General features: G+C 55.5%; 7 protein-coding genes across 7 annotated transcripts; 3 read left to right on the top strand and 4 right to left on the bottom strand.

Moving 5' to 3' along the window:
- Nucleotides 1-1,150: 1,150 nt before the first annotated feature.
- On the top strand, nucleotides 1,151-3,663 carry CORC01_07361 (cytosolic phospholipase A2 zeta; the record flags this gene model as incomplete). The annotated part of the gene is made up of 2 exons (XM_022618998.1): nucleotides 1,151-1,618; nucleotides 1,669-3,663. 2 exons carry the CDS (start codon nucleotides 1,151-1,153, stop codon nucleotides 3,661-3,663), a joined length of 2,463 nt encoding a protein of 820 aa, XP_022474461.1.
- A 472-nt stretch (nucleotides 3,664-4,135) lies between these two features.
- On the bottom strand, nucleotides 4,136-5,428 carry CORC01_07360 (54S ribosomal protein L3; the record flags this gene model as incomplete). Its single annotated transcript, XM_022618997.1, has 1 exon — nucleotides 4,136-5,428. One exon carries the CDS (start codon nucleotides 5,426-5,428, stop codon nucleotides 4,136-4,138), a length of 1,293 nt encoding a protein of 430 aa, XP_022474460.1.
- Nucleotides 5,429-5,680: 252 nt separating this feature from the next.
- Nucleotides 5,681-6,402, top strand: CORC01_07359 (uncharacterized protein; the record flags this gene model as incomplete). Its single annotated transcript, XM_022618996.1, has 4 exons — nucleotides 5,681-5,898; nucleotides 5,951-5,965; nucleotides 6,054-6,236; nucleotides 6,312-6,402. 4 exons carry the CDS (start codon nucleotides 5,681-5,683, stop codon nucleotides 6,400-6,402), a joined length of 507 nt encoding a protein of 168 aa, XP_022474459.1.
- A 1,496-nt stretch (nucleotides 6,403-7,898) lies between these two features.
- On the bottom strand, nucleotides 7,899-8,063 carry CORC01_07358 (uncharacterized protein; the record flags this gene model as incomplete). Its single annotated transcript, XM_022618995.1, has 1 exon — nucleotides 7,899-8,063. One exon carries the CDS (start codon nucleotides 8,061-8,063, stop codon nucleotides 7,899-7,901), a length of 165 nt encoding a protein of 54 aa, XP_022474458.1.
- A 2,072-nt stretch (nucleotides 8,064-10,135) lies between these two features.
- CORC01_07357 (variant SH3 domain-containing protein) lies at nucleotides 10,136-12,191 on the bottom strand (the record flags this gene model as incomplete). Its single annotated transcript, XM_022618994.1, has 2 exons — nucleotides 10,136-10,630; nucleotides 10,680-12,191. 2 exons carry the CDS (start codon nucleotides 12,189-12,191, stop codon nucleotides 10,136-10,138), a joined length of 2,007 nt encoding a protein of 668 aa, XP_022474457.1.
- A 4,535-nt stretch (nucleotides 12,192-16,726) lies between these two features.
- On the bottom strand, nucleotides 16,727-18,730 carry CORC01_07356 (NAF1 domain-containing protein; the record flags this gene model as incomplete). The annotated part of the gene is made up of 1 exon (XM_022618993.1): nucleotides 16,727-18,730. One exon carries the CDS (start codon nucleotides 18,728-18,730, stop codon nucleotides 16,727-16,729), a length of 2,004 nt encoding a protein of 667 aa, XP_022474456.1.
- Nucleotides 18,731-21,029: 2,299 nt separating this feature from the next.
- CORC01_07355 (uncharacterized protein) lies at nucleotides 21,030-22,851 on the top strand (the record flags this gene model as incomplete). Its single annotated transcript, XM_022618992.1, has 3 exons — nucleotides 21,030-22,498; nucleotides 22,550-22,610; nucleotides 22,666-22,851. The coding sequence occupies 3 exons, from the start codon at nucleotides 21,030-21,032 to the stop codon at nucleotides 22,849-22,851; spliced, it is 1,716 nt and encodes a 571-aa protein (XP_022474455.1).
- Nucleotides 22,852-22,906: the final 55 nt, after the last annotated feature.

Genomic DNA, 22,906 nt, shown 5'->3' with positions numbered 1-22,906 from the left:
AGGGTGGATAACAATATCAAAAACCAAATGCAAAAAGAGGGACAAGTCGCAATGCAGACTCCAAACCTCTTGAGGGTTGGCCCGTTCCCCAGCAGACTCGAGGGTATCTATTAGGATCACTGTTAAATAGGTATGTCAATCGAAGGCCCGCCCCTGGACAGCCAAATGACCTCAAGGGTAAGGGTTGAAGTTATTTAATCGGAAGATTCATCTTGACATCAAGCATGGACGAACTGCAGCAAAGTTGTGAGCCTACCAGACTGGGGGCGGATACCGCATTAGTCCAGTTGAGGCTTCGGACTGAGAGGACTGTCTCTTTTGGCTGGCAACAAGCTTGGTCGTTGGCCCGTGACCCTCAGAGACTAACCAAGCTGTGAGGAGAAAATACACCGGATCCTGTCATTGATTGTGTGATGGGGTCGTCTGAAGAAACTTTGAGGTTCTAGACTCACCTGAACGATGAGCTGTGACATTGTACGGATAGAAATGTCATCGTCACATGGGATGCGGCAGAGGCCGGGGGCTAAGGGAGAAACTGGCGCCACAGAGTGGCCAGAGCGGCCTCCGGGTCCACCAGTTCAATTGGCGAATGAACCCGCCCGGAGCTTTCTCAACGGATGGTGGAGCTCCTGCCACATAGGAAGTCACTTCATATAAACCGAGATTCTGGTGCAAACGTGAAGTACCTCTCTAATCCATCCGATGGAGAGTCCGCCCTTTGCCCCCTTGCTCTTCCTTGCTTTGGCTCCACCAATCCCTATCGTGCCTCAATGATGTCAGGAGCAGACCAGGGTCGGCAGAGAAAGTTGTTGAGCTAACCTCACTGTCACTGCCTCGCGCTTTGCGCTTAATTCAGCTCCGGTGCTTTCTCCCGGAGCAGCCGCGGCCATCTTGGTCTGCAATCTTTTCTCATCCATAGCACTGGCCAGGTTTGGTGACTGATCTAAGATGAAGACAACAAATTTGCCAGAACCGTAACAGTCAAAAAGATTCCTGATCAGCTAGGACGATAGTAATCACCGCCGCCAACATCCCGCCCTGCGCCACGCCACACCACTCACAACTGATCACAACGCAGCCAACACCACCATTCATTCTGGCTCGTCCAGCCAGTCATGTCACACAACTCAAGCTTCCCAGTATCGCCCAGATGAGATTGTTCGCGCCGTATTCCCGCGACGCGCTGCGCCGGGCTGCGAGAACTTTCCACTACAGCGTGACCGTCGGTCGCATCAGGACTCACGGCCTCCTGGTCCACCGAAGGCCTACGCTGTCCCGCCAGTCAAAGCACAGCTTCTTCACGGCAAGGGAGAAGGTCCCGCCCAAGAAGACGTCGATCCCGGTCGCAATCCTGACCGGCGGTCTGGTCATCTGGGCGCTCTATCCGTCCGATGAGTTTGAGCGGCTCTCCCTGGCCGAGGACGACAGAAGGAAGGGAGTTCGCAGCAATCCGGGAAGCACCAAGTCTGACGAGACTGCATGGTACAACTTTGCCCTCAAGTTTGAGACTTTGTCCGACTCTGCCGACGTCGAATGGACTGCAGACAAGATTGTTGGCTTCATCCTACCAGAATGGTCCAGGTTGGTCCCCGGATACATCCGAAAGCTCCAGAGAGAAGTGAGATTTCCCAAACATCACCAATTGTTACCATTGGCTAACACCAGCAGCTATCCATGGCACCCGGATCTCTAGCTGATGAGATTTGGCGAGAAGCCCATGACCCCTTCATCAACCCCGAGGTGCAATATGCCGCCAAGGTCAGGGTCTCCAACGACCTATGTGATGAGGAAAAAGAGTTCTTGGCAAGGCGGAAACGAGTCACCACCATGGCGTTAGCAAAGTACCTCGACATCGACGAGAGGGATGTCCACCCGGACGACGTCCCGACAATCGCAATGTGCGGTTCCGGAGGTGGTCTAAGGGCCCTGGTTGCCGGCACCGGCTCCATGCTCGCTGCTGACGAAGATGGCCTGTTCGACTGTGTCACATATACCTCTGGTGTGAGCGGCTCGTGTTGGCTACAGGCCCTCTACCACTCGTCCATATCCGAGGGCAGTCTCCCCCGGGTCCTGCAACATCTCAAGGCCCGCGCTGGCATCCACATCGCCTATCCTCCCGTGGCGTTCCAGACCCTGCTTTCTGCGCCCACGAGCAAGTACCTGCTCAGCGGCCTTGTCGAGAAGCTCAAGGGTGACCCCGGCGCGGACTTTGGACTGGTCGACGTCTACGGCCTCCTGTTGGCGGCGAGATTATTGGTCCCCAAGGGCGAGCTCGAAGTGAGCGATCGGGATTTCAAGCTCTCCAACCAGCGGGAGTACATCAAATACGGCCAGAACCCGCTACCCATTTACACGGCCGTCCGCCACGAGATCCCCGATGTCAATCTTGACGGAAGCGGAAAAGTGCCGTCTACCTCTGACGCAGCGAAAGAGGTTGCCAAAAAGGAAGCTTGGTTCCAGTGGTTCGAAATCACGCCGTACGAGTTCTTCTGCGAGGAGTTTTCCGCCGGGATCCCGACCTGGGCCATGGGCCGGCGGTTCAAGAACGGCGTCGACGTGCCTCCAGAGGAAGGCTTCCATCTCCCGGAGACTCGCATGCCCTTTCTCCTCGGCGTCTTTGGCAGCGCTTTCTGCGCAACCCTGAGCCACTATTATAACGAGATACGGCCTCTCGTGCAGAGCCTTGCTGGCTTTGGCGCTCTAGACGGCATGATCTCCGGTTACAATGAGGACCTCAGCAAGGTCCACCCCATCGACCCCGGCACTGTCGCGAATTTCGCCTACGGCATGGAGAATAAGCTCCCAGAAACAGCCCCAAAAAGCACCTATACGAACCAGTACCTGCAGCTCATGGACGCCGGCATGTCCAACAACCTCCCCATCTACCCGCTTCTCCGCCCTGGCCGCGACGTCGACGTTGTCGTCGCCTTCGACGCCTCCGCAGACATCAAGACCGACAACTGGCTTGCCGTTGCCGACGGCTACGCCCGCCAACGCGGCATCAAGGGCTGGCCCGTCGGCGTCGGCTGGCCCAAAGCCAGTGAATCCCCCAAGGAAGTGCGCGACGAGCTCGTAGAAGCCCAGGCCGCGTCTGCAAAGGAAGCGGACCAGAAGCTCCGTAAAGCCAAGGAGTACCAGCGCGAACACCAGGCCGAGGGAGCCAACCGCAAGCCGGACGAGAATACCAAGAGCGGGCAAGCGGCCAAGTTTATGCCCGGCGACGAGGAGTCGGGCGAGCTGGGCTACTGCACCGTCTGGGTCGGCACCACGCAAGAGCGCTCCTCGTCCGAGACCCCCCCGCCCTCCAAGGCTATCACGGCGTCCACCTCGTGGCAGCTCACGGAGCCCGACGCAGGAATCGCCATCATCTACCTGCCCTACCTCGCCAACCCCAAGGCCCCCGGCATCAACCCCGGCACGACGGACTACCTGAGCACCTGGAACTTTGTCTACACGCCCGAACAGATTGAAAAGGTGGCCGCGCTGGCGAGGGCCAACTACGCCGAGGGACGGGAGCAGATTCGCGGGACGGTGCGGGCCGTCTACGAGCGCAAGAAGAAGCTCAGACTGGAGAGGGAGGCGGGGATAAAGAAGGATCGATATCGGTGCTTGGTGAGGCGGGGAATGGCGCACAAGTTGGGCGAGGGTGACCAGTTCAGTTGAAGAGTCGAGTCATGGAGTTGGTAGAATGAAGATACCCGAAGAGATGGATGACTCTTGGAAAGATGGCGAATGTAATTCTGTGGAACTGGAACATTTTTATGAGCAATAGTTGCCACGCTGAGAGCATCGTGCAGCCGATAGAAGATAGATGAGTATGATTGAGGCACAGGCTAGTTCAGTAAATGGCCCCATTTCGAGGAGTGTGTCATTGTTTTTACAAATCTATTCATCTTACAGAGACATGCTTGACCTTCTACATGCCCTTGCTTCAAAATGTACACTGCCCAGAAAAAGGCATCTTGGTTATCCGGGATCACCTGTCCCCCGGCCCGTCAACAACGTCCCTCCGCCTCTCTCTCCTCCTATCTTGTCGCCCCTTTCCTCCTTCTCTGATGGATGAATTACAGTCGATGCGTTTTGCTTTTCATTTTCTCCTTTTTTTTTTTCCCTCCTTCTTCCCCAATGTCTTTTCTTAAATAATCTCTCCCATGTCAATGTGCACAGGCTGCCACGGCTTCGCGCCCTCAACGAGCATATCACTCGGCACCCGCACCTTGGCACCGGGGCTGTAGAGGTACCACGCCTTGAGAGCGTTCATGGAAGCCTGCAGGCGCGCAAAGTCGAGGCTGGCCCCCGTGCCCTCGCCGAGCTTGTCGCGTCCGCTGTAGATGCCGACGACGTATACGGGCGTCCTGCTGAGGCGGCCCGTCTCGCTCTCCAGCCGCGCGACGGGGGCCTCGAAGCCCTCGCGGGCGCAGAGCATGGCGAGCTCACGGGTGGGCAGCTTGAAGCTAAAGAGCTTCTCGAGCTCGACGCGGCGGCTGAGGATGTGGGCGTCGATGAAGGAGCGCACAGCGTCGCGACCGGCGTGGGCGTAGAGGGCGCCCGTGACGGCGCGGACGTGGGCGGCGTGCGCATTGTTGCGGAGCTTCTTGTACTGCTCCCTGACGACGGCCGGGTCCTGCTGGTCGGGGACGGGCTCGAGCGGGTTCTGCTTGGGGGTGTGCAGGACGTCGCCGAACTCGTCGTCGAGAACGACTCTGGAGGACACGGAGCGGCGCCACTTGAACTTGTCGAGGTGACGGTGCTCCTTGCGGACGTAACCCCAGCGGCCGTGGACGATGCCGGCCTCCGGGTCCTGGGACCACTGCAGCAGGCCCGGGTCAACCTCTCCACCCGGGGCGGCGGCGCTCTCGACGCCCCACTGGCTCGCTACGCGGTACAGCGAGTCGGAACCTGCGTAGGCGCGCATGGCCTCGTAGAGGATGGCCATGGGCAGGCGCGGGTAGTGGGCGATGAGCCATTCGGAGACGTGGTAGCTGATGAGGGAGCCGCCGACGACGGCGAGGTTGGCGTTGTTGAAGTTGGGGCTCGGGTCGGCGGAGGGGTCGACGAGGGTGCGCGCGAGGGTCTGGAGGGGCAGCTTCTCGGGGAGGGAGAGGCGGGCGTGGAGGGCGGCCAGCTTGGCTGACTGGAGGGCCTTTTCGGGGAGAGGTGACGGGAACTCTTTCGAGAGCTTCTTCGGGGCGGGCGTGGCGGCGTCGAGCGAGGCGTCGGGTGCTTCTGCTGCTGCTGCTGCTGCGGCCGAGGACGGGGACGAGGTCGATAGTGTCCGCACTGGGTTGCTGCTGTGACGGGCGAAGGGGTGCTGCTGTGTTCTAAAGGAGATGGGCGTCAGGCACGGCGAGGCGTGTGTCCTGGCCTGGGTGTTGAGCAATTGCCCAGTGCATCTTGATATCCTTAACCTCTTCATCTGGGATGCCATTCGGGGGAAAAGGTTTGGTTGCTGAGCTGCGAGGAGCCCAGTAACAAGCGACTAAAAAACGGACGAAGGAAAGAAAGAGTCTATGGGTGTTGTACAAGGCGGTGGCGGCCGAGGCGATTGGCAGGTTATTGTTCGCTGGGGGTCGATCGCAAAGGGGAAAAAGTTCCACGTCCCGTTTCTCTCGCAGGCGCCGGTCTCCCGTCACGAAAAAGTTTCTGGAGCCGACCGATTCGAAGTCGTGTGAGCTCCAGCATGCTAGGGGGGAGGACCCGTGCACGATCCACCGAGAATAGGGCGGAACATCCGCTCCTCCGTGGCTCCGGATGGTTCGGGCTCCACTTTTTGGGAGGAATGGTGCACTTCGCATTCACGACGTCCAAGGGCAAAAGCTCCAATATCGAATTGAGGCGGGACAGCGATTGCCATCACCACACTATCCAGTCCCTCACATTGAGAATACAGTCAAAATGGTACGTCGCTGCTCAATTGGGGATGCCGGGCCAATAGCTAACTCACAAACAGGGAGGCGGTCCTAAGGTTCCGTGAGTTCTAGCCCAGCGATATCTCCTCTTCGACGCAAACCTCCCCGATCCTTCGAGAATAGCTCCTCTAACCCACACGAAAGCTACCCCAAGCACGTCTGGTCGCCGGCCGGTGGTTGGTACGCCCAGCCCGCGAACTGGAAGCGCAACACCGCCGTCATTGGCGCCGTCATGGCCGGCGTCGTTGCCGTCATCTGGAAGATCAGCGCCGAGAAGGAGGTGCGCTACGTGATGCCTCAGGAGGGCCGGTTCTTCCCCAGCAGATAGTTCGTTCCCCTTTCCCCGTGCAATCTGGGTACTACGCACGAAAGAGAGTCTTGGCTGACACTGGAGGAACACAGCTGGTCGAAGCAATTGATCGAGTACGACAGAGAACAGGCCGCAAGGAAGGCCAAGGATACAACGCAGGCGGAGGCGATTCAGAACTCATAAACAACTCGAACGGTCGGAAACTTGTACAATGTAAATATGGTACCCCAGGAATTGAGCGCCGCGCGGTAGCGGCAGTTGCGAACAGTGGACGGCCCCGCGATATGTTGCTCGTCGCGCTTGAAAGTATCGCTTTATTGTGTGCGCTAGCGATCCTCGCGATTCTGAGTGGTACGACAGTTTGCGAATGGCGGCGAAGCAACCAGCTCAATTGGCACGGGCTTCAGCTCTGGACTTGAACCTTCATCATTGGTGTTGCCAAGCCAGGAAACGACGACCGAGTTTTTGAGGACTAGAAAGTGTGAGGGATGAGGCACATGTGCTCACTCTACTTTGCTGACGGCCAATACTAAGATCTTGAACCTGATACGCGAGTATGTGTCAACGCGCCAAACCACCGAGAGTGACAGCATAGGTGAGCCTTTAGCCAATCACGATCGTCGTAAAGGTAATTCAAGAGTGGGTCTTACGTCGGATCACGACTATGCTTGAATATCAAGAGGTGAGCAACTCTGTTCCGTGAAACCTCTTGGAGAATATGGGTACACTATGCATTCGGAGCTTTAAGGCAGACTGTTTGAACAGTCCCTTTTGCCCACGGCCATGACTTTCTCTGGCCGTGTAAGTCACCCGGTTACCCCTACATCGATTCTATCGTCTCTGGAATCCAGGAGAGGTCACCCTCGCCGCTATATAGAGGAAAAATTTTACGAATCTTATCGTAGACCGCAATGAGAGTTCCATGCTGAATGGTACAATACCTTCATGCGGACACGTCGGAAAGTTACAGCTCTGCCTGCAAAGCATTAGTTCCTGCCCACGGACGCACGACACGAGCTGCTCGTTACTGAGAACTCGCTCCACCCTTCAGGGGAGTAAAGACGGGAGAGTGCCTACTTTGCGTCGAATGGAAGTTCACCAAGACCTCAGTCGCGGTCTATTGGGTCCTAATGGTGGTCTATAGCTTGCCAGCGCGAGAGGAGGTTACGCCAGTACATCACAGAGGTGGCGCTTGACAGGCTCTATCCTCCAAACGACGACTAGCGTCCTCACAGCACATCATCTCTTCTTAATCTCACCTCAGAGTTCTGATACGGGAACTTAGTGACTTTGATGCCAAAAATCTGAACCTCAAGACACGGGGAAGAAATTCAACCAGACGGAATGACGCAGATCACCCGGTGTCAAGGAATGTTCGTATCACTCATAGGGTGCCGGGGGCTACATTGAATCTGGCAGCAGCTTCGTTCCCGAAGAACGGTACCGTAATGAAAGGTATTGGCACTTCTTGAACCCTCCCGCCCCCAAAAAATCGTAGCCGGCCAAGCTTGAATGTCACCGAAGAACCCCAGGCAACTGCTTCCAAATCCGAACCCCTTAAACGGAAACCCCGTGCCTTGGCATGGAATTCATCTCCAAGGTCTTGTCGACAGCAGGTCTTTCGACGAGTGAGATGCCAGCATGTGCAAACGCTCCTCCTGCCAAGGAGAGTAGGGACCTTATGTGTGATATACATCCTTTGCTAAACACCCGATGAAGCAGGGATCCACGCCGCAGCAGACAACGTCGGCTTGTTTGAGGAATGCTTGTATGAGCTTGTTGGGCACGAAGAGCGGGGTGATTCCAGGTCCCATGACTGTTAAGGTAAAGATTGAAAACTTCATGTTGTTGGAAGAGAGATGAAATATAAGTGACCACGTTATGAACCCGATGAAAAGGATTTGTGCGGTCAGCAAAGTCGACGAGATGGAATGCGCGGGATACTCCCAAGGAGAGTGGTGATGACTTAAATCTGGTCTCGAATCACAGCCTAGGGTGGGCAGCTTGCCTCGGTTCTCAGTCCTTGACTACCAGTCGTCTTGATTTCGAGGTTGTTTTCATCGCGTATGTATCAAACGTACTTGTCCAGTTCCACCCTTGAGCTCATTCAAGCATTGGAGTGGTAGCATTACGGGCAGAAGCTTCCACACCCTTCACGTGCGGCATGTAGTGTCCAGAGTTGAGCTACCTTGTTATACGTTCAAAAAAGGAGTCGGTGTCAATGTCGAGAATCGTGACAGAGAAAGGCTGGCGCGTCTAGAGTTGGGAATCGGGCAAACCTCGCCCATCATGACATACGCTGCCGCATCTCAAGGCCCTCGTAACGCGTTGCTGTAACTTGACATAGTGCAGCAAGCAGAGGCGTAAGCGATTTCATCATTCCGCTCCATTGGTCTTGGAGATTATATTTTTTTTCTCAAGATGATGACCTGCAGCGAGCCTCAACACTCGCTGGGGAAGAACTGGGCTCGTTCCCGTACAAGCCGCATAGGACACGATACTCACGTTGAGAATGACAACATCCTGATGGAAAATGGCAACATTCTCTGACATACCTCGGCAATGTAGATGAAAATCCCTAGAGATCCCCGAGACACTTTCCCTCCAGGGTATCCGTAAACACAGGGTATTCGTAAACACAACTGTACTTCCAGCTTGTACGTCGCCATAACCACATCTCAACGTCTCGCTCTAGCTCTACTCCTCATGTCTCTCAAACCTCACCTATGCCATCAAACATCAGGATCCACTCAACGAGGTTGGGCGAGGCAATGCCGCGTGGTTAGTCGCTGCCGCCATCTCCTCCTCCTGTCTGACTATCGCAAAGACGATGAGCCTGGGGATGACACAAACGTCGGCTCGAAAGCTGGCATTGCATTTTGCAAAAGCTCTGCAAACTGTCGACTAGATACGGACTGTTTCCCGCATCAAAGCCTGGATATCAGATCAACTTACGTATCCGGCTTCCGTTGAGTTGGTACTATTGGCGAGACGGGCGATGGAAAACCGGAGACTAGAACAAAGACACTGTCAGCCATCGATACGACACTCATGAGGAAATCACACAGGAGAAAAATAAATGGCGTGCAGGGGGCAAGGCCCTGAACATCCCCAACAGGATTACACACGCATCATGATGGAAACATTCAGGTATAGGCATCTCATTGTCTAGCTAGCTTGCTCGACACAAAGAAGCGTCTCTAGTTCTCGTCCCTCTCGGGAGGAACTAGATCCTCTCTCCATCCGTCAAGTCCGCCTCCAAGTTTTCCATCTCTCCATCATGCTGTCCCAAATCATACCACTTCAAGGCATCTCAAAAGGGACCAACGACAAAACAGCATCGTTGCATCCTGCCAAATAGGTCGCCCGGCGTGTTTGCTGAGCGACCAAACACAGCCACCAGAGCTGCAAGAAGCGACATGTGTCAAAACAAACAAACAACAAAAGTGAGCAATATACATTAAGCACTAGGCGTATCCTTGCCCCATGTCCAATCGCCGCCGCTGCAGTCGCGTGGCAAGAGAAGGGCCAAGGTAGGTGAATCGGAATCGCGAAACGGGGCTGTTCGAGCGCGCGAAAAGAAGCGTAAAAGAAAAGAAATTTGCAAGCCACGATTGAAACGAGGCTGCAAGAAGGGTGTATCAAAAGCGGTGTCATGAAGGAGTGACTTGAAAGGTATAAAACGCGTCGTTGGGGTTTCGCCCCTTGGTCGGATTCATCGTAAGAGTCCAGTGAAGGGGAAAAACTCCCCCAAGCTCTTCTTTTGGTAGTTCGCAGAAACGCCGTGCCCGTGCTGTCCAGAATGCAAAGCAGACCCTAGTCTATCGCCAAACGAAAGGTGAATTCCCAGTCTTTGTGCCAAAAGACGTTATATACGCAGGGAATCGGTGCATATGAACGCTGTCTTGGTAGTCAGTTACACAGCCTGTCCAGGGACGGGCTTGCGGCCGACGGGTCCCATCGGTGGGCCTGGGCGGCCCTGAGCCGGGGGCCCGTTCATGGGTCCACTAGGAGGACCGTTGGGGTTCATTCGACTGGGCTGAGGGATTCTGCTCGGTCCTGGAGGACTCGGCTTGTGACCTCCCATTCCGCTGGGGCTCTGCGGCCGCTGTGCCGGAGAACCCTGGTAGCGAGGACCGGGGGATTGAGGTCGGCCACCGGCGTTCATCGGACGGTCTGCGGGTGACTCGGGTCGAGGATAAGGTGGACCGCCTTGGGAGTTCATGGGGCGCTGACCAGGAGGGAAGTTGGGGCCGGGACCGCGGGGAGCACCAGGGCCCATGTGAGGACCACGAGGAGGTCCTTGGTTAGGTCCCTGGGCTTGAGGAGGTCTGGGCTTGACCGGACGAGTGGAGAGACAGGTGCGCGGTACAACACCCTGCTGGGATCTATCCAAGCGAATGCAGAGCGCCTAGTGGGACATTAGCATACATTTCATAACTACGGACATCAAAACTTACCCATCCATCATCGTACTCGTGGAGAAGGCGCACAAGCTGACCGGCTCTCAGCTCCATCTCATCCTCAAGAGTAGGCTTGAAGTCGAGTTGCACCCGATGAACGGTGGTATTGGCGGGACCTCCAGCGGCGGCAATGGCAGCAGAACCAGTGGATGCATTGGATTGGTGACCAGGGCCGGCAGAGTCAGCGCTGAACGTGGTTCCGGAGGGCGAAGCAGGGATAGTAGACAAGGGGGCAGGAGGCGCAGGCAGCGTCAGATCGAGTGCCTTGGGACCATCCTTGCGGGTCGACGCCTTACGAGCCAGACCTCCAGCAGCGACAGCTCCGGCACCAACTGTCGCGGCGCCTGCAGCAATAGCGGCACCGTTGGCACCGGTGTGGGCAGGGGGCTCACTCATGGCAGTGCCCGGAGCAGGTTCGACGACACTGGGAAGGGGCTTCTCGTTGAGGCTTACGGGGCTGACAGACTCCTCGGCAATGGGGCCATTGATTCTCTCGGCCTGAGAACCGAAGGGATTCGCGGGGTTCGAGCTCTGGTTCGTTGCCGGTCTGTCCCAAGCGGATTGGCCAGGGTTACGAAGACCCAGAGCAGCGGCAGCGGGAGCCAGATTGGCATTCATATTAATGGCAGGCCCCCTGCTGGCGCGCTTGTCGAGGTTCAAGTTGGGAAGGAACTGGGTGACGGGGCGGAGACTGATGCGGGGAGCGCGGGGGTTCTGGCTACTGACGGCGGCGTCGACGGCTCCGAACCCATGGCTCTTCTCATCCTCGTCGGCCAGGCGATGCTGCTCCATCTGCTTCTTGCGACGGTTGAAGAGGAAGAAGACGAGCAAAAAGACCACCAGGACACCGGCCAGTACACCAATGGCAATGCCAGCCTTTGCGGCACCGCTGGTCTCGTTGCTGGTCGACTCATCAGTGGTTGACGTTGCGCTAGGAGAAGCGCTGGAGATGGTGCTGGCATTATCTGCAGTGGCGGTGGCCTGGGCGGACTTTGCAAAAGTGGGCGCGTCCGTCGCGATGGCGAGCGTGGTTTGGATGCTCTCGGTCAAGGAGTCCTCGATGACCGAGGGAAGTGGCGAATTCGACGCAGCATTGGCGATGGGCGATGAACTGGCGGCCGTCACCATGATCGGCGCACCGGCCCGGGCAATAGTAGTCCCAGCGGAGTCAGCTGTCGTCGATTTCGGCCTCTCGGGGATAGGTGATTGGGCGACAATCAGCTTCCTAGAGGTGGTGCTCGTAGGGGCGGCGACAGCGTCGTCACCGGTAACAGTCTGGTAGATTGTTTTGATAACAGTCGAGCCGCCTTGCTTCGTATTAGCGCGCTGTGTGGGCGTGGCATCATCATCGTCGTCGTCCTGTCTGATTTTGAGATTACCTCCATTGCTTCCCGTGCCCTCATCATTGGAGGCGAAGGGATTCAGTTCCTCGAATTTATCGCCAACATTGTCCCAGAAACCGGGGTTGCGAGGCGCGAGATGCCTGTGAGCGTGGTGGTGGTGAGCCATTTCTGCAGCTGTAGGCGTTGGTTAATGGAAATGGGTTAAATCCAACGAGTCCAGCCAGCAGTCGTCGTGATTTGTTAAGATAAAACGAGGCGTGTGATGATTCGTATCGTGAATTTCGTGGGTCGAGGCGGGGTATCTGAAAATTGGAAGAAGGATCTCTGGCGTGCACGAGAGAGACTGGTGATGGGAATGCTCAAGGGATCCGGCTCCAGAAGGGAAGGAAGGTTGTTATGTTCGTGAGGTGGTCGTCAAAAGAATGAAGAGGCAGTAAAAAGTTCCGGCCAGGGCGTCGCGTTGGTCGAGGACAACCTTATTGAGAAATACTGTCTTGGTGTTGGGTGAGAATCGAGTGTTGTTGTGTGAGTGTGTGCGCGATTGAACGAATGTAAAGCGGCGCTGGGCCGGGGAAAGAGAGTAAAGTGAGAAGGTGGGTGAGGTGTGAGGTCGTTTTGCGAGATGTCACTACCAGCTCACAGTCATTGGACAGTCACAAACCGTCTCAGGAGATTGTCATGTAGACGACAGCGACGTCGATGATTGTTTGTGTGAGGAAAGAACGGATGAAGCTGCACACCGTGGCCTTGGGAAGCTGCAAGAGAAAGAGGGTCGACGACGACAGGTCTCTCCGTGTCTGGAAGTGCAGCGACGGCAGGAAGCAGTCGGGCTCAGCAAGTGAGTGCAGTTCGGACGGGATGGGATGGAAGAAAAAGGACGAAAGTGGGAAGGGACAGTGAGAAGAAGGGAAACAGGGACATTGAGGTTGCGCGCAGTCCAGGATGCTACTGCAAGCTGCAAGCCGCGATTGGGAGGGGCCCCAAGCAACGTTGGACGGATGACAAGGGTTGTGCGACGGGGGTGTGGATGGGAAGTAGACCCCTGCGCGCCGTCAGGTACCGTCCAGTTGACGGACCTGCAGTCTTGACACTAAGGCACCGTGGAGGAATACTCCCAGTCTCGGTTCAGGACGGATTCACTTGCTGCAGTGCAGCCTTCGACAAGAGATGCTCCGTATTCCGTACAGGCACGAAGATAGATAGGGAGCAACAGCACGAGGACCGTGGGATATCAACATGAAAAGGGAAAGGCGCGTGTGCCGTGTGGCGTGCGGCAATGCCATGGAAAAGACGGCCGTGCGGTACGGTCATGGCTTGCAGTCTTTGCCATGTTAGACTATTAGTGCCGTCTGGGGTGATCCCCCTCAGTGTCCCTTGGGTGATGGACGGGGCTCGGATCACATTTTGCACAAGTCCAACAATGGGACGAATTAGACGGATTGGGACAAACGCGCACGAGAATGCAATCGCGGCTCCAACGGTCATTCGACGATGCATCTGATCCACGGCCATAACACCGAGTCAGCGTTTCACCATCCGCCCTGTCTCTGGCACTCTCCCTGCGGCAATGGTGGCGGGCGATGCTGCGACGCAAATGTTCACAGTGAGGGAGGAAACAAACAAAAACACTTCGGAATAGTTGCACACTTGTCCAGGCTGTCCTATGCAGAGTCGCAGGCTTGTTACGACATTGCATTGACACGCTGTAATCCATTTTCAAGCGGAACAACCGACTGTAAACCACCGCAGAATCTCACTCTCTACATGTTGCAGCCAAAGTCGTCGGATTCAACAAATCCCGCACTCATCCCACGGGTCCCGACCCCCCGAACCGTCGCTCGCATTTCCCATCCACACCGGCGCCCATCTTCATCAGCGCCATGCACGGGCCGCGCTAAGGCAGGGGCCTCCCAACGCCATCCTGTCAGGTACCGATCCCGTCTGATTGGCTCGCACGTCTGTCTCCACTGCCCACCCACACAATAAACGAAATTGCTTGCTCGGGGTTCCTGTGGTGGTCATCCAATCACAGCTTCCCACATGGGACGGAAAAAGAAGGCGTTTGTCCGGCCCGAGCTCCAAGTTTCCAACTTCTAACCACAATCAGTGGCCCCTCGTCATCGCCAACAGGGGACCAAGAGAGTGAGCGACATTCAACGCCAGTCACACAAACACCACACACCACAGCTATCTATACTGTGATACGCGCCGTCTTCTGCTTTCCCTTGCCACGGCGCGCGACTTTGTTCTCTTTCAGTCTGGTCACATTTCTTTCCCGTGCAAACAGCATACCATTCCCTCCTTCGAGAAGCGCGGGAAGGCGGCTCCATTCAGCCTGCACACACGATGGCCGCCTAACAATACAAGGGAACAGGCAAGAGTGCACCGAAATAGCAATCGTTCTATTTAGAGCTGGCAAGCAGCCACCATCGCCTACAAGCTACAGTAGATAGTCGCCCTAAATGGAAAGACTGGCTGGAGCCTGGCGTTTGTGATGGCGAGGCTAACCCGCAAATCTTCATCTCGCCACTCGGCCCGGAGACTCGTAAGGTTTGATATGGGCACCGCAGCTCTCCGCTGACCTGATTAGAGAAAATGTCATGGGCATCACTGGCACTGTCGCCAAATCACCTACGAATACAGATACAGAGCACTGCCTCTCCCAAAGGCCACTAAAGAAGCAATGACATGACATGTTCTGTGCTCTTCTCTCCCAAGGCTCATTCAGCTGATTCTTTGAACCGACGACCCATCTCTCAAGCTTCAGGGGGCAGTCAATGCTCTGCATCCGTCCATCTGCCTCGAATACGAAATACGTCAGGCCACGTTGCCGCGAGGTCCTGGCATTCACAGCTGACAGAAGTCGGTGTGTTCGACTCCGACAAGTGGTCGAGACCCCAAGGAGCACACCGTTCGATGTCGTTGCTTTTTTTCATCTTTTTTTTTCTGCACTTAGACTTTCCGCCGTGCCGGAAGAAAATTCAAACAAGATCTCATGGGTGTTTCAGAGGGAAACAAGCAAATAAACAACAAATCATGACCAAGAGCCTAATTTCAAGACATGCATCGAACGAACGGCGCCGTCAAGCCACCAAAAGGCTAAAGCCCCAGAGCGCCGCCCCCCTCGAGGGTTCGACCAACGCACCGAGATTGGATAGACTTTTTGAAACAAGCCGGTTCGTCCGCTCGTGCCATTAGGTTTGGCTTGCCCATTTCGTACCTTTCGTACTCGAGAGTCGTAAGTTTGGCCCCCTCCCCCATGATCTGCTCGCCTCCACAGCGTGCCACTGCCAAGTGCCTCTCGATGTCCGTACCTGGCTACCTAGCAATTTTCTTCTCGCAATGTGGGCCATCTCTCCACACTGCAGATGACCTCCGCCCACCAGCCTTACCCATCTACACCCATGATATCCATGACATCCATGACATCCATGCGTGAACACGCGGAAACATGATGGCTAGTGAGCGGGCAATGTAACGAAAAGACCCGGATGCGACTGTACCGGGGTTCCAATTACCGAAGGCGTTCGCAGGCAACCAACACTGCAGCAGCATCAGCAGTGCGAATGAGGTCGTCCCCGTCAGAAAGAATTTGGGGGCAGGAAACCGCACAATCCTCATTCCCGGATATGGGACACGGCGCACGTAGGTAGTATTCCGACCCTTACACAACAGCCTACAGGCAGAGTCAGCACTCCAGGTACAATTATTATGCAACAACCGCGAGAAAACCTGGCTTCGGCATCGTGAATCTGCACAGCTTCATTTTTCTACCTACGTACAGCATGCTCCCGGAACCAGCCGGATGACCCGAGAGGTTTGTTATGGAATTTTCCAATTTATCACAGGCCCTCTCTTCTTCCTTGTCTTGATCTGAGGGAGATCTCCTGCTGCACATCCGGTTATTTGGAAAGGGAGAAAACAGAGAGAGACAGGACCGACTCGGCGATCCGTACATCGGCCCTATGCAGCTCTGCGACAGACCTGTCTCTCATTTATATTCACTGCGCCAGCTCAATCTGGCGTCGAGTGTCGTTGACCATTGGAGTCCGCTAATTGCGAAGTCACCCATTGGAGAGAGCCTAGAAGAATTTATAGATCTCACACATTCATTTCGGAATATTCAAGCGGACGCCTCAGAGGCAGCCTCTTCCGTTAGTCCAAGGACAGTACACACAGTCTAACGTTAGAACAGAATGTTTTCACTTTTGTCTATCCGTGTTCCCTCTTCGCGTATAGTCGCGTCGCGAAATCCCGCAGGTCTAATCGTTACAATGCAGTCAATACAAAGGGCGGCCGCTAATGCTCTTTTTTTTTTTTTTTTTTAGAGAGTTTCCCTGCTTCAACATTTCTCTCTCTCTCTCTCTCTCAGATTGCGTCTTGGACTCTAGTTGGTAGCTTCTCAGGCCATTGTGGCGAGTTTGGCAGCTGAGGCAAGCCATCCGATCGATGCCTTTGCACGCACCTGGCTTCGAGGCCTCCTCGTTCACGCAGACGTCCGCGTTCGTCGTTGGCTTGTGTTCGATTTGGCTTTGTCCGTCTAGGTGCAAAGCCACAGATCCTAATCCACCCACCCCCACGCTGTTCATCGGCCTCGTGTAGTCTGCAAAGCTCAAATCAGCGCGTCGGTCGAGCCCTTCATCTTCATCTTCGCCACCGCGATCACGTCGCTTCTTGCTTCCAAACATTGTGAAACTTGGTTTACCGAGGAGGCGGCTGAGCACCACCCCATTGATGCGGTGGTTGAGGCGGCTGCTGTCCCTGCTGCTGGCCTTGATTCTGCTGCATCTGACCAAGCAACGCGGCGAAGAAGGCCGGGTTGATATAAGCACCCTGCGCATTCTGTCCAGCTTGCCCCGGCTGACCACCCTGCGCCGGCCAACCAGGCGGCGGCGGCGGAACGGCAGAGAAGCCCTGCTGTCCCGGCTGCGGCATAGGCATCCCGGGGAACGGGAAGTTGAATGTCGGCGCAGGCGCACCCTGCTGCTGCTGCTGCTGCTGCTGCTGCTGCTGCTGCTGCGGGTTGTAGTTCTGGTGAGGCGCCTGGTATCCATTCGCGGTGCCCCATTGTCCACCCTGAGGTTGTTGCTGCTGCTGTTGGTGTTGCTGGCCACCACCGCCGCCCTCTTGCTGCGCGCCCGAGTGATGTCTCTGAGGCGCCGAGTATCCCTCCCTGTGATCCCCACGGTTTCCGTACCCTCCGCGTCCGCGACCACGACCTCCCCTACCTCTGTCACCGCGTCCCCTAAAGTCACCGCGCCCTCCTCTACGCCCGCCGAATCGACCGGGCTCGGGCTCCGTGGTAAAGTTCTGCTGCGCCGGCGGGACCTGGCCGAACCCAGGCGGCCGCGCAAGGGGCTTGTAGGGACCATCGTCTTCATCATCGTAGTTGAGTCCGCCGTCCGTGGAAGGCGCAGCGCTGACCTCGTTCCGCAGCGGATGCGGCTCGCGATTGCCTCTACTCCTCTTCTCGCTGGGACCGCCGCCGCCGCCGCCGCCATCCTTGCCGAACCTCGCCTCCTTCTTCTTCTGCTTGATTTGCCTCTTGTGCTCCGCCTCCTTCTCGTCGTCCGAGAACTCCATCTCGTCCTCGGCAATCTCCTCGTCGTGGATGTTACTCGCGTCCGAGCCCTTGAGGTTCTTCAGCGGCTGCGTAAAGACGAATTTCGCATGCGCGGGCGGGTAGTACACTTTTGTTCCCACAGCCAACCCGGCCTCCTTGATCTCCTCGGCCGTGGACAGCATGACGGTGTACATGGGCTGCAGCACCTTTCCAATCGTCTCCCACACGACGCCAAACACCTTTTTATCCTCTGTGCAGAGCACCGAGCCCGTGTCGAGGACCTGGTACTCGCCCGGCGTAAAGGCCCTCACCACCATGATATTCTCGACAATCTGCTCCACGAGGCCGAGCTCCTCAATCTTGTCGTCCGCGGTGAGCGTGACGTCGGGCTTGGGGATCGTCTCGACGGCCACCTCGTTCTTGGTCCGGAGGTGCCCCGAGGCGGCGCCACCGGCACCGCCCTTGCCGTCGCCCTCGTCGTCCGAGCCGCCCTCCATCTCCATCAGCATGCGCGCCGTCTCCTCCACGCCGAGGAGCTGGTAGCCGCCGGCCTCGGATTCCTCGTCGGACGAGGAGTCGTCACTGCTTGACTCTGAGGAGGACTCGTAGGGTGAGGAGTCGACTTCCCACTCTGGGTGTTCGCCTTCGGCGGCGGGTTGTTCTGTGGTAGAGGCAGGGGCGTCAAGCATCTGGGAAACGTCAAGCATCTCAGGCGCTGACACAGGCCCAGACGCAGGCGCTTCGTGGGCTGCGGGGGCCGTCTCCTGAGAGACTTCGGCTGGTTGGACTGGAGGAGTGTGGTCGAGACCGCTGATCATGGCCTCGAGGGCGTCTGTCAGGGAAGGGGGCTCGGCGTCGTCGTCGACATTCATGGGCTCGGGTTCGGTAGACTTGGCCTCCTCTAGTGCAGCGACGGGTTGCGCGGTGGCGGGCGCGGGGGTTGCCTGCGATTCGGTCGTGTTCTCTCCCATATTGACATCCTCATTATGGTCTTGCTTCTGCTCCGGAGCGCTGTTGGTAGTGGTGTTGGTGGTGTCGACGCCCTCGAAGCTGGCCGCAGCAGCGAGAACATCGGCGGGCACCGGCGGCAGGGTCTCATTAGGTTTCGCAAACCCCAGGCCGGGGATTTGGAAGCCGGACATGATGTTGGCTGGTGAAGTGGATATTGCGACCGCCTTTCTCACACGAGTATATGATTGATTGAATTCTGTTCGAGCTGTGTGAAAAAGTTCTCGAGGAGCGATTACAATGAAAACAAACAACAGGCCTTGCTTGGATCAGATTCGAGCGCAAAAGAAATCGAGAGTTGGGGGGACCCGATAAGAAAATTTTAGTGGGGTCTCTGCTGGCGATAAAAAATAAACTGGGTCTTTCGGTATAGTAAAGAGCCGTGGGTCCTTGTTACCTTACACGGCACCTCGGTGACGTTGTTTGCCCCACCTTCACCGAGCTCACCACCTACAAAATAGGTCACCTCCCACTTACACGCTCACTCACCCAAGCTTTTGTTTTCAAACCACAACACGGTCTGTCAGCCTGTCCATCCATCTATCGTGATCCTCGCGGAAAATTACAAGACCCTCCTTTTTCTTAATACAATTAAATCAAAGAAATTTCAAAAAGCTCAGCCCCCCCGACCTAGATCGGGGGAGCCTACGAAAATCCCAGGAGACTCTTACCAGCCTCAGGTGTAACGATGCAGGGATTTTTCACGAGACTCGAACTCGCGGCCCATGGGACCGGGGCAATCCGGCTGAGCGCCGACCTTCCCCGCTACGCCATGGGCCTTGGTGACAAAAAGGGTGTTTGTGTCGACTATGTAGTATCGAACCGTGGATGCTGAGATGGAAGGTGGCTGCCTGAGGAAGGTGGCTTGGAATGCACCTTCCGTGAGTGGAAGAAAGCATGAGATGCAGTTCCAGTAAGTGGCCCGAAAAATACCTGAGTACCTTGATGATACAGCATTGATACCTCCACTATTTTAGGCCATGAGCTGGAATGAAAGGTAGCTTCAACTTGAGGACTACTTGTCTTATTGAGTTTGATGTTGATTGTTAGCGGAGACCATCGATGTCGCTAATAGCCACGCGCGCCATGCAAGTTTCCGCAAGAAACAGGGCGAGTCCCGTGAGTTTTCGTGCTATCTTATGAGAGCCATAGATCAAATTGTCACACTGACCATCCATGCATAAGCTCCTCTCTGACCTCCTCCGGCGCTGTCTATCTAGAAAGTGGCCAGCCCCTGTTTGACTTTCAAGTACTTGGTTTGCTTAGAAGAATTGACGGTTGGGTAGCAAGAAGCAACCTAGCCCTTGAGTAAAACATGTGAGTAAGTCTGAGAGGTTATTCATGGGATATCTTGCGGAAGGCCGCGGGATCTTGTTATATACTAGACATATATGGTAGTCAGATGTGATACTGCCTTGGGTAACTCGGAGCCACTCGCTCGTAGCCAACCCCTACCTTACCGTGCTTACTTAACCCCGCAAAGTCTGGCTCGTATAGCTCTAACCCGAAGCGGAATAGCTTCCGATGCTGGCAACGTCCCCTCGCATCGCCTAGTCTCGACTACTCCGTACAACTTCACCAATTTCGATGTCAGGGAACGTACCGAGACCAAGCGCAAGGATGCGTTGCTTGCCTACCACCAATTACAGGGCGTTAGCAAGGGTTCTCTAAACATATGAAGCCGTCATACTGGTCAACAACGGGCTTCACAACGTCCCGAGACGAAATGAAATACACTCAGACGACTCGTATCCGAGATCATTGAGACAAAGCATGGCTACGGTGTAGAAACCCCTCTGCAAACCAACATGGTCTTCGATTGGATTGAAATACCCCGGGTAGCTCTCCCGGTGGGAGTCCGGGGGAGGAATGGCTGTTGCCTAGTTCAAAATTGACTACATGGAGGCTACACGGCAGGAGACATCCGTACATGCTTATTCTCAATTGGGCTTGCTTGAATCATCAAATTCTTGGTTGGCCCAGCTGGAGGTTATTATTGGATCCCGTTGAGTGGCCGGCAGGTCTAGCACAGCCTCCTTCCAATCTCCTCTTCTCTGCAGCCTCGTATGTTCCTCGGAAACCACTCACTCTCTGAATTTTGTTTGTGATAGCGGTGATTAACCCGAACTCGGACTTGGCTGTGACCGAGATGCGATGGTGTGAGCGGAGGCGAAGGATGCAGAACCAGGGATTGTCTCGGAAGGGATGATTATCAGTTCACTGGTGACACGTTCACAACCCTGCCAGACATTGGTCGGCGATTACTCAACTGAAATGAGAATATATAAGTAGCAAACAAACTCCCATCCTACATCAGGTGTGAAATCAGTTGCCAGGCTATTTGTGAAGCAACTTGACTTCTCTGAAGACTTCACCTCTGAAAATCGCCATTCGTTATTACTTCTACACAGTCTTTGTCCTCCTTCAGTCGCAATGTCGTCTTGGAAACTGGCGGCGGCGTTTGCCCTTGTCGGTCTTCGAGCCGTTGGAGCTCAAAACTGTACATTCGATTCGATAACGCCCTCGCGGGACCTCGTTTGGTGCTCTTGCGAGGGCCACTTCTTCTGTGCCAAGCTCGATGTGAGTTATCTGTCGCACGGGATCCCCCCCTTAATCACTAACTCAATCTCCCAGGTGCCTCTCGACTATCAGAACCCGAGTCTTGGTAGAGCTTCTGTTCCCTTGATCAAGATTGCCGCCACCGCTGGATCTCCAGATGGCCCTTATCGAGGTGCCATTCTCATCAACCCAGGAGGACCGGGCGCATCGGGCGTTGAGTTGGCGCGGAACAATGGTACCACGGTCCAAGTCGCAGCCGGTTCCAACTTTGACATTATCGGCTTTGATCCCCGCGGCGTCGGGCTCAGCGAGCCGCGGCCCAACTGCTCGGCAGGCATCCCGAAACACCAGAGCGGTGCCCTATCTGGACGAGATGCCCCGCGGGTCGTGGATGCTTACTACCAGCAATTCATCGACTTTGGCAAGGAGCTCGGCAAGAAGTGTCAGGCTCAGACTGGCGCCGACACTGAAGCTGGCCCTCACATGACGACCGCGGTCACCGCGCGCGATATGCTCAGCATTGTCGAAGCCTTTTCTGCTTCTCCTGATGGCAACCGTACGGTGCTGGACTCTAGTAAGCTCAACTACTACGGCGTCAGCTACGGCACCATGCTCGGTCAGACGTTTGCGTCAATGTTCCCCGGTAGAGTCGGCCATGTAGCCATCGACGGAGTGGTCGATCCAGCCAACTACCAGGCCAACTTTACTTCGGGTTCTATCTACCACCTCGACGGCGTTTTAGGGGCGTTTTTCGTGTACTGCCACGCCGCAGGTCCAGATGTCTGCTCTTTCTACTCAGGAAACACCCCAAAGGACATTTTTAGTCGATGGAATGCTTCATTCGTACAGCTAGATCCCCAAAGGGCCGAGGCAAAGGGATGGGCGAACGCTACTGACATTGGTTTGGCACTTGTGACACTGAAAGTCAGCATCCTCAGTGCGGTGGTACAACCACTGGCTGAGTTCAGAAGAATCTCGGACGTCTTCGTTGCCTTGGAGAAGGCTATCTCGTCCAGCGCTATTGCTGCTTGGACAGAGCAGACGAACGCAATCTACGGCGACCCCAACGTGGGAGGATACGTGAACCCCGAACAAACCCTTGGAGTTCTGTGTTCTGATCAGAGCAACGTCTGGTATGGGAAGTCACTTGAGGATATCCAGCCTCTCTTGGACGGGCTTAAGGACAATAGTATCGTGGGAGAAGTCTGGTCCAGGGCCATGCTCGGATGTCTCGAATGGCCCATTAGATCTAACGACGTCTTCAGAGGCCCGTATGGAGGCAACACCTCCTACCCGATGCTGTTCGTAAGCAACACATTTGATCCCACGACGCCTATTGAGAAGTAAGTTGATCTTTCTCTGTGTGTTTGAAACTTACTAATGAGAGCTGTCAGCGCCATCTTGAATGCGCCCAAGTACGTGAATGCTAGGAGAGTCACTATCGACGGCATGGGTGTAAGTTTGATCCCAATGTCTCTTGCGCTGTTGCACTATACTGACCTGACTGCAGCACACCACTACTGCCACAAACAACAGGTGTGGTTTTGGTGCCATTCGGTCTTACTTCCAGGATACTATGTGTGGCAAAGAACACTACTGCCCATTGGAGCTAGGCCCCTTCAATGTTCAGTTGAATGGAACGATCCAGGAAAACCTTGAGACTGCTGGGCTATCCAACCTGCGCAGCCTTTACTGAGACGGCTGTAGTATCCTCATCTCATTAGGGCTTGTCTGTAAGGTTCTTTGAACAT

The sequence above is a fragment of the Colletotrichum orchidophilum genome, assembly GCF_001831195.1.
Source record: "Colletotrichum orchidophilum strain IMI 309357 chromosome Unknown Scaffold_59.1, whole genome shotgun sequence".
Lineage (NCBI taxonomy): Eukaryota > Fungi > Ascomycota > Sordariomycetes > Glomerellales > Glomerellaceae > Colletotrichum > Colletotrichum orchidophilum.
The sequence above is the reverse complement of the archived record's forward strand: the minus strand, read 5'-3'. Positions and strand labels throughout refer to the sequence as shown.